The following is a 10,816-nucleotide window of genomic DNA, read 5'->3' as shown; positions in this document are numbered from 1 at the left end:
TTAACATAGTTGTGAAAGAATGTCATTTATAACCAAGCATCCTTCTACTAGCTACTTCTGAAAGTGTTTTTTAAAAATCTGGTTTTTATATAGAAAAATAAACTTGATTGTAAGTGAGACATGATTGGCTCATCTAGTCATTTATTAAGGAAAAACTTGGGGAGCCTTTTTACTATAGATGACAGCTGAGAGGTCTGCTCACACATATACACTGTTCTGTCAGGTTAACTCCAGAAGGTGGTTTCCTCATGTATAGGGCACACACAGCCTCATGGAGCCACCATGTGCAAGGATACCATCACATACTGGGAAAAACATTTCTGTGGGCGAGGGAAAGAGTACGGAGAACTCACCATCATTTCTATGATCACAGCCACAGTGCATAGCCAATTAAATTAAGAGAAAAAATGGCTACCTTGAAGCTACTTATCATAGTGATCTTGTTTCAATCACAATCAACACATGCAAAATAATGCTCTAAACTGTAACTGTGGTACACTGTACAGCAGACTGCAGAAGTCTCCTTCATTTCCTTTCACAGGCATATGTTAAACTCATTCCACCACACTTCAAATGTCATTCTAAAATTCTTGTACCTTCAGGGATGAAAAGAAATCTGACACTACAGTCAGCCCTCCATATCCATGGATTCAGCATCCATCCACAGATTCAACCATCCATGGCTTGAAAATATATTTTTTAAAATGTATTTTAAACCCCACAAAGAAAACCTTGATTTTGCCATATTATATTATGGACATCATTGCAATCCATGGATTTAAGCATCCATGTACAGCAAGTCCCTGTTATGCCCAGTGGCACCACATGTATGCACTCCCATTGGGGACAACAGGACTTGAAGTTGTGTAGATTTTGGTATCTATGTTTGGGTGGGGTGGGGTGGGTCCGGAATGGATCCCCTGCAGATACTGGGGTCCCACTGTACTATGCCATTTTATTTAACGGGACATGAGCATTCACTGATTCTGGTATCTGGTGGGGTCATGGAACCAAACCCTAGTGGATACCAAGGGCCCACTGTATAGTATGGTGTTTCTAAAGTGCCAAAATATGATGCCCTGACTTGTTTGAAATGAATGTGATCTCACAATGTATCAGAGAACCATATTGTGATATTTTTCTTTAAAAAAGGGATCAGGTAATGCATTAAGAAGCACTTAAAGCCTTATTGCACAAGAAAAGAAAGTGGAAATGGAACAGAGAGTAGCAGCTTTTTCCATGCTTTACCACATGTCACATGCTTCAGTTCTTTTCCCATGGGAGATGGTTTTAAAAGCCTGTCTTTTTTTATAGCTGGAAAAATCTGTTTGACAGAAGACATGCTTTTATAGTTGTCTACTACGGGAAGAGAACTGAAGAGCTATGATGTCATGTAAGGCACCCAGAAAGCTGCTACTTTCCAGATCCGTTTCCACTTTCTTTTCTTGTGCGATAAGGCTCTTAGAAATGATGTCACAGCTATTTACCCTGCTTAACTATAATTAAAAAGTGTACTTAGAATACTATCCTTTGAGTATTCCAAAAATCCTGTAATCAACAGAGATTTTGCTTCTACTGTACTTGTATTAGCTGCTGCACTTTGCACTTTCAATGTATGAGTGGCTTTGTCAAAATGGATTTTTAAAAAACCCTGGGAAATTATGTTACATACTGAGTTTCACACATTTAGGACATCTGGTGTTCCTATACAAAGGAGCCAAATCTCCACCTACAAAGAAAGGATACAAGAGCCAATTTCATGTTAAAATCAGATGTTGTGGAATAATGACGATTAGGTGATGGCCAAACACTGGAACGTTCCTCATGACACTGGCATCTCAGTAGCTTCTTGAGGGCATAACTTTGCCAGGTGGGCTCCATGGAGGTGGAGTTTCATCTTCAAGGATCACCTGGAGCTTCTTCTGCTTTCTCTGAATCATTTCATCCATCTCTTTCTTTTCCTGTTGACAGTGAAATACACTGTGATAATTAGTAGCACACTGCTTGAATAAATGCTAATTAATTTGTAATTTATACTCTACTAGACAACCTTAGCGGCCTTTACAAAATTACAGGCATGCCAGCTGCACACCAGAAGAACTGTATACTGGTATCTGAAGCATTATTTCTCTAAAGAAGTTTGTATGTTTAATTATCAGTAGGCTATACTGTGGTGAGACTGTATGTCAATAATCATCTGAAATAATTTAGACAGCTTTGTGTCATGCAAAGAATTGCATAAGGTCCTAACAGCTTTGTTACAGCTTCAAATACAGCACCATACAATTAAAATAATGAAAGCTAAACAGAATGCTTGCAGACACTTTTTTTGTTTTCTAATTAATTAACACTGTCTATCAGTGCATTCATTAAAATATACTCTTGATGGTTCAAGAAAAATAACTAGATTGTGTTAATTATATTTAAAATTCATTGTTTGGTGGACAAAAAAAATACAATTTTAAAATTCCTGTACTACATTTAATTAGACCCTGCATTTACTATAACTAATAATATTCTCTATAAATGCAGTTGCAGAATTATATTTGTCATAATTCCAAATATTTCAAACACAACCATACAAGGCCATTGCATTTATTTGTTCAATGAGATTTGTAGAGCTGAGCTCTTCTCATCATTCTCAGTGCCACAGCAGTGTGTTCCCTGAACTCACCTCTCAATTATACTCACAACTTAGGGGAATGACCAAGTTAACAACTATCAGCCTCACCAGGGAAATCAGAAATCTTAGAGAAAGTTGATTTGGTGCTTGACCTTATCTGAGTTAATCTCTGAAGTTTAAAATAAATTCAACAAACTGTTCTCATCAGCCTTTTTTGGGCTGAGGTTACTCTTTCATACTGCCCCAGGGACAGATTCTTTGGATGAAGGTGCAGTATGCGTATAGTCAAGCAAAGGATATCAAACATTTTGAAGTGTTTTTGTTTGTTTTGTTTTACTTTTTAAACTAAGAGCTATGGATAAAACTAATCAGTTTTCTTCATTTCCTTTTTTATAAAAGGATGATACAGAGATTCAGAGTTGATATTACCTTATGATAAAATATGGCATCTCCTCCTGAATTAACTAAGATAAAGGGTCATATTGAAGAAAATATAATTTGACTGAAAAGTAGTAACTGTTCTCATGAAACTGCTAGGCAAGAGCCTTCTAGTTATATCACCAGTCTTTGCGCTGGGAACATGGCAGTGTACATTTGCCCACACAAGCGCAAAGACACACAACTTCTCAAGTGGCACTTATGGGAATGACTAGTATATTAGTTTCCCAAACACAAGTGCCAGGAATAAATTTAATAGCAAAAAACTTATTTTCTCTAAGCCTACACAGCTGCTTACTATTGTAAAAGACAGCATGAATCCTCAGTAATTAAACCAACAGCCTTCCATATAGGCCATATTAGTTGTAATAGACCAAGTACACAATCCGCTCCATGGTTCAAATTGTATCCTTCATTCAGTACCTTAGATCAATTAAAAATCAGCCAGAGTGTGAATGTAAAAAGAGCTTAATAGTACAACCCTGTGCCTGCTTTCTGAGACCTGCTGAGAGTAATAGAAATTGCTCTAAAGTGGATTACAACACCTCTAAGAAAGGAAATCAGGGACATTTGCTAAACTTTCATTTAAAACGTGACTATAGTTATAGTTTTGTAGAAGGGTATTGTAAAAGAAATGTCTATTTAATAGTTCAATGCTCTTTTTGATACATGGCCACCTACTATAGTAGCATTTCATGACTTCAGACATGTTAAAGCATGAAATAAGCATTTTTCTTTATATTGTTTGATCATACTTAGTTAATGTTTAAGCCACATAATACTGTTGGGTGTTTTTGTAGCAGGGAATTAAGTTTCACAGTCAGCTAGCACATCTTATCTGTTACGTAACATATTAATCATAAAGACAAACAGCTGAGAAGAATTTGGTGTCTCTTTTTTGATTCTGAAGTTATATCAAATTATAATACCCACAAATATCCAAGGCAGAAAATACTGAAAAACACTTAACAGATGTTTTGTTGATCTACTGACCTTAGGGATATTAATCCTAAAACTGTATTTCCAGATCACTGAACACACTGAGCTCATGGTGTGCAGTACCTACACTAGTACAAGATCTACACCACAGAGTGAATTTTAAATGGCCGGTGGTGCTGTGAGCATTAGTAAGTGATTATCTAATGTGTAATGCTAAAGTTGAAACATAGGACATGGAAAATCCCCATAAGGCTCAAAAGAGATCAGTTTCCTTTATTCCTCCTTGAGATGCACAAAGGAAAATAACAGACAATTGCAGAGAAGGAAAAATCTATATTAATATTTATTATTACTAATTTCTTTTTGTTTTCCAAAGAACTCAGGGTAGTACACTGTCAGTTCATGGTCCCAATGCATCACTGCCCCCTACATTTTTATCTCAACCACCATTTAAAATACTTTAATCTGAGGGAGATAGTGGGTCCATGGTCAGTCAATAGGCTTCAGGACTGAAGGGGGATTTAAATTTGCAACTCCCAGGTTACAATCTGACACACTAAGCATTATACCATGCTGGCTTTCCATCTTTGACAATCTAAACTATTCTGTTCTAACTAGCACTCAGCCAGTGGAGGCTAGGTGGGGATATTTATTTAAACTAGTGGTACATAGCAAAATAAAAAGGACTAAGGAAATAAAATATGTTAGCATAAGGGTACCTGCAAAAAACTTAGCACAAAGTACTTCGACTCAGGGAATTATTGAGGATTCAGTTTCAGCATTGCACCAAATTCTGCAACAGTATTCTTGACTAAAAACATATGAAAATGTGTATTTTTTAAAATTTTCTCCCATCTTTTTTGCAAACCAGAGGTGCAAGGCAGCTTACATGACACTCCCCCAGCAGCCAGCCAGTTGCCAGAAGCCTGACTAAATAAAAAGGCCTTTGTCTTCCAGCAGAAGACAGCCAGCATGGTGTAGTGATGTGAGTGTTGGACTATGATTCTGGAGACCAGGATCTGATTTCTGCTTAGCCATGGAAACTGACTGGGTGACCTTGGGTAGGTCACACTCTCTCGGCTTCTGAAGAAGGCAAAGGCAAACTCCCTCTGAACAAGTTTGCCAAGAAAACCTCATGTATAGCTGGGTCACCATAAACTGGAAATTACTTGAAGGCACAGAACAACAACAACTTCCAACAGAGGCACAATACATAGGACTCAGCCTAGCCACCTGTGGAAAGGAGCACCATAGCCTGCAGGCAGCCAGTGGGAAGGTGCTTTCTTGTATCCTCACTGAACAGGATTATAAAGGCAACAGGACTGAGAATGTAATCTGCCCTGAAAATCGGCACATGGGAAAATAGAATTCAGATTAAGGATAAGAGGCTAAATAAATGTGTATCTTAGGATAAAATATATACAGAACTGTGCATTTTGTGAAAAAATATATTTAACACCTGTATTTAACTGAAATTTTTTTGAAATTGCAGATTGATGCAGAAATGTGAACAAATGGACTTGTCAGTGTATACATGCCAAACGGTCATGGAAACAGAAATAACCTGATCCATCTGTTGCTATTTTAAATGAGAATCACAGCCATACTCAGTGTTTTTTTTAAAATAAAGCTTGCTCTGGCAGGAAAAAGTAATATATATATCCACATAACTAGTTCTCTTTGTTCTATACTATAATCACAGTAGCAATGCACTCATTGGCTTGGAAAAGTTGCATTTTGGAAAAGCACAAAACAGTCTCTTGGAAGTGCTTATAAACTGTGACATCACTGAGAGAAAGTGTGGTATAGCTGGACAGCTAGAGGGAAGCTACACAAACTATGCATAACAAATAAAAAAGAAGTACATATGTACTGACTGTACATTCGGACTAGTAGGTGCTATTTAAACCATAACTGTCTCACCTATACTGATTAGTGCTTGGATTCACATGGAGTATATTATCATTTCCCCACTTCTGCAAGAGAGCATTGTGCATTTTGGTTCCTATAGCACTATGATACTTAGATTAAAGTAGTGCTTCCACATGTTCTATGCTAAAATACTTTATGAACACATACACACACATATATAAATCCAAGTGTAATCCTTTACGCAATTCTGAGTAACTCACATTCGCTTTTACAAATTAGTTTCCTTGTATCTACATTCACTCACTTGTGCAGCAGCTGCTGCTATGCTTTGCTGGTTCTGGGCTGTGCTGACAAGGCCTTGCGGAAGTGGCTGTTCCTGACAGTGAACAGGAGAAGAGAACACTCTACTGTCACTGACTATAGCATTGGGACTAGAAACCACCAGCATGACAGTGGTATACCATATATACTCGACTATAAGTCGACCTCATGTATAAGTCGAGGGCAAGTTTTGGGGCAAAAATTATGGATTTTGCTATGACCCATGGATAAGTCGAGGGTAAAACTTAGAAGCATATCGCAAAGGCTCTAAAGGATGTAGCAAAGTAAAACAATGTCAAAGAATTTACAAAATTCCAGCAGATATAAGTCTATGTGCTTAGTCTTAAGGCTGGATGGACGAGAGAGTAGAGAGGGTGAGTGATTCCAGGATAGATTATATAGGGGATAGTTTCTTATTTTAAATAAGAATTAAGATACTCTACATACATTGACTCATGGATAATTCGACTCAGGGTTTTGGGGTCATTTTTTTGACCTAAATTTCTAGACTTATACATGAGTATATAAATCTTTGTGAGGCAGCCAGTTTGCAGTACTGTAAGTGGTTTTCCCTTCTACTAAAAAAGAAAATCTATCAAGTCTAAGAAAAATGCTTAAAATGTAACCAAAGAAGCAGACACAGATGTGCCTTTGGGAGTCCACAAGGAACAAGTGAGGATAACTCTCAATTAGTTCACACATCTTTTGTATGCCTATTACCAAACCACATCTACATATGTAGTTTGATGTAATGTGTATCTTTTTTAAAAAAAACCTGTAAATAGTATCAACCACTGGGCACAAGGTATGAGGCATGCAGGAAAAAAGAGATTAAAAACTCTCTTTACAACATGACTATTGTCCTGATACTCTCTCACTGCAGCAATTTAATACAAGACAAATGTTGCCATTGGCCCTGAAGGAAGTTTAATTCTTGTGCCAAATAGCAACTTCAGGGGAACAATTTTTACTAGGTATGGCGTGGGTTAAGCCTTTTCTTAGTAGCCCAGAATGTGACAAGGACCTTCACTTGCTGCTAATTAGTTTTTTAAAGATACATGCAGTGCCAAATCACAATTTGGCTTCCATGACACTATTACTCATATCTAAATTGTTAGTTGAGATCTAAAACAAAGTATCACTTGTCCATACTATATAGAAAAGTTGCTCCATTTAGTAGATATCAGCCAGTTTTGTTTCCACATCACTTTATGTCAAAAATTTTGCTAATAACTTTTGGTAGAAGCACATTTCTGTGCTTTTCACTTAGACATCTTCATATAGTGGAAGTGGATAAATCAAAATGAGAATACGTATATCTATGTTTGCACATGATCAGCAATGCACATACTTACCAACCATTTTTCATATGCCTCTATGGCTTTTTGATCTTTTTCTTTCATCTCAACTTCTTGTTCTACTTCTTTTTTTCTTTCTTGGATTTTTTCTTTTTTCTTTTGCTTCATGAATTCTTCTTTTTTTTCATTCCTAAAAGGTATACAGAATATGTTTTAAAACATAAAGCACATTCATGCCTTCAATTAACGCAGACAATAGCAATAATGTAATAAAGAGGTATAACAAATAAATGAATTCATTTTGGTTCCTAAGGCTGACATATTCAGGTATAATTATGACAGTATACTGTATAAAATCAGAATGATTTATATGTACCATTTTTCAACAGCAGATCTGCTGTCTTTCTTCTTCTCCGCAATAATCTTCTCCTCTTTCTTCTTTTTTAATCTTTCAACTCTTTTCTCCCTTTCTAATTGCTGTTTCAAATATTCTGCTTTCTTTTCTTTCCATTTCTCAAATGCCTGAAAGAAAAAAAAAGCAAGACCATTAAGATTTCTGTGTAAGAGCTTTCATTAATGTTGTTAAGCAATTAAACAAATTTCTAGTCAGTTCATCAGCTGCTTGAAGCCACTCGATCAATCAGTTTCTTGAGTGTGCATAGTACAAAACAGTGTTAAACAATATACTATTTTATAAATCAATCTAATATTTACTGGGAGAAATAAAGGACACCTGGACTCTATTTATTAGAACAACTAATTAGTTTTGCTACTGAGAGGGTCTTATGAAATAAAAGCATTAAAAAGGCAGTAACATTCATTGCAACAAGCAGATAAAAATCCAGTCTGAATCAGAAACATTAAAAAACCCTGAACAAATAAAAGAGGCCTGGACAATAATAATAATAATAAAAAACCCTGCTGCCTTTCTTCTCTGCAAGAATCTCTTCTTTTTAATCTTTTAGCTCTTTTACACCTGGTATCAAATAAAGCATCAAATAAACCTCTTTGAGAGAGGATTCCTACAATTGGGTACCAGCACTAGAAAGACTTTGTTTCTGGTCAGTACTGAATTTACTTCACGCCACAAAACAGAGGTGGGAGAGGCACATATTAAACAGAGTTTCATGTTAATTCATCTTGGAGGAGACAATCTTTTAGGTGTCCTGTCCTGATCAGCAAGCAATGAACTTATTTCAAAACTGACATAAAATGCTCCCAGATAGTAATCTGGCAGCTATATTTTACACTAGGTTGATCAGTACAATCCCCTCGCAAATAACATTCTTCTGTTATTTAATTTTATTTATATCCTGCCTTTCCCCTTGCATAGGACTCAAGGGAGCTTGCATCTAATTTAAAACAAAATATAGCTGTTGTTAATTTTTTTTCTAAAAGGTTTCTACCAGAGTAACCACCAGCCTAAAAACAAGCATCTCTAATTTTCAGTCTCACAGATTAAAATTGGTCCTTGCCTTTTAAATCTCTAAGTTTTATTGAAGGATTGGTAAATTAAAGCCTCTTTTTATAGATTTTGTCCTGCTGATAGGCTTCACATATTGCCAGATCTACTTGCAAAATTATTTTTCTAACTCTACACTGAATACTGTCATATAGAGCACTGAAGGTTAACTGTAAGTGCTCTATTTACACTTGGCCAGTTTACATATGAAGTTCATTTTCAGAATACTATAGTAATTAAGATGAATTGTAGGGGAATGGAAGTACAATGAACATTTTCTGCAAAGTCCATTTTGCACAGTCCTTTTCTAGGTTTAATGTTTGCAACATAGAAATTTCTCACTGCCTTTTGTGCCTCTTCCTTTTTCTTCTCATTTAGTTCTGCTTCTTTCCTTTTCTTTGCCTCTTCCAACTTCTTCTTCTCAGCCAATTTTTTTGCTTCTTTTTCCTTCATAGCCTTCCAAGCTTTAAAGGATGCAAGTGCTTCTTCTCTCTTAGCAGCTTCCTTCTAAAGAGAAAATGTGCACTTTAAAAATATATAGGAATTTCATTATCACTAATTTTGGACGAATTTATATGCACTGTGAATTACCATATATACTCGTCTGTAAGTCTAAAAAATATGCCCAAAAATTGACTCCAAAATCCCAGGTCAACTTATCCATGATCACTATGGTAATGTGAAAGTAGCTCTTTCAGATTTCCCCATGCAGTTAGCAGAGCAGTTAATTTCTCTCTTGCACTAAGCAGACAGAGTCCTGAATGATTAACTGATATTGCTGTTTAAGAATCCTCTCCTGCCCGCGCATCTGGCTGAAACGAAAGCTGAAATGATGAAGCAAAAAGCCTCAATAAGAGTCTCTCTTGCCATAACACACATACACACATGAAGGAGCCTCTGAGTTTTGCCCTTTATCTATCCACAGGTCATGGCAAAATTCATAATTCTGGCCACAAATCGTGACCTTGAATTATACATGAGGTTGACTTATAGTTGAGTATATACAGTATAGTTTTTATGGGTACATCTGCCCCAAAATTCATGAAGTCTCCTACTTATCTTTGTACCTACTGGCTACCTACATGTTTTAACCATAAAACACACCAGCTGAAATCCTGCATCACCTTATATTTAAGTACTTAACTCAGGGCCAGAACAGATGGCAAGGAAGGGCCAACTTGAAGCTGCCCCCACTGAAGACACATTGGGGCTGTGGCAAACACACACTGCAACCCCAATCCACCCTGAACCCAGCTCAAATAGGAGTGGAAAAGATCCACTACTATTTGGACCGGGAAAGGGCTGTCTTTTCCAGCTTCACTGCAGCTCCAGGGTGGCTTCAGGATGCTCTGGCGGCATGCGGCATATATAGGCTGTGCCACCAAAGCATTTTGAAGCTGCCTACATCTGGGCAGCTCCCTGGCTCGGGGTGTCTTTGGTGTGGCGTGTAAACACCGCACTCCCTAAGATGCCTGGAAACGGGCTTTAACCGGTCATCTGTTTTGGCCCTCAGTAACTTCTCCTGGTCTGACTCCTTCAAACATGATGGAAATGTCATTCAACCATACTCTGATCATTGGCAGAATAGAGATGCTTGTTCCCATGCAGTTAGGTAACTGTTTCATATTCACAATCACTACTTAATCACAATTTTAACACCACTGTCTTGATAGTAAACTACAAACCTTTTCTAGAAATATTTGGTTAGCCAACCTAAACCAAGATATCCTTTTTCGTATTCTTCACTGTACCTTCACTGTTTCTTTAGACTGAAATATACACCTTTATGGCAAAACAAAGGGGCATCTCCATTTGAAAATTTGACTTAGTAAACTAGAAAAAAAATCAGTATGAAAGAGATTC

The 10,816-nt window shown here is 36.9% G+C and overlaps 1 protein-coding gene across 3 annotated transcripts in view; it reads right to left on the bottom strand.

The window, feature by feature from the left end:
* Window positions 1-887: 887 nt before the first annotated feature.
* Window positions 888-10,816, bottom strand: part of MAP9 (microtubule associated protein 9) — a 30,560-nt gene continuing 20,631 nt past the window's right edge. For 2 of the 3 annotated variants that reach the window (XM_042470401.1, XM_042470400.1), the window contains exons 11-15: window positions 9,296-9,460; window positions 7,868-8,013; window positions 7,549-7,681; window positions 6,177-6,248; window positions 888-1,961 (exon numbers count right to left, since the gene is read on the bottom strand). In XM_042470401.1, coding sequence (XP_042326335.1) covers window positions 1,839-1,961; window positions 6,177-6,248; window positions 7,549-7,681; window positions 7,868-8,013; window positions 9,296-9,460 — 639 coding nt within the window. In that variant the 3' untranslated portion in view covers window positions 888-1,838. The remainder of the gene's footprint in view (window positions 1,962-6,176; window positions 6,249-7,548; window positions 7,682-7,867; window positions 8,014-9,295; window positions 9,461-10,816) is intronic. The other variant, XM_042470402.1, reaches the window with a different exon arrangement.

This window comes from Sceloporus undulatus, chromosome 5 (assembly GCF_019175285.1).
Source record: "Sceloporus undulatus isolate JIND9_A2432 ecotype Alabama chromosome 5, SceUnd_v1.1, whole genome shotgun sequence".
In the NCBI taxonomy this organism is placed as follows: Eukaryota; Metazoa; Chordata; class Lepidosauria; order Squamata; family Phrynosomatidae; genus Sceloporus; species Sceloporus undulatus.
Note: the sequence above shows the minus strand (reverse complement) of the source record. Positions and strands in the feature narration are given on the sequence as shown.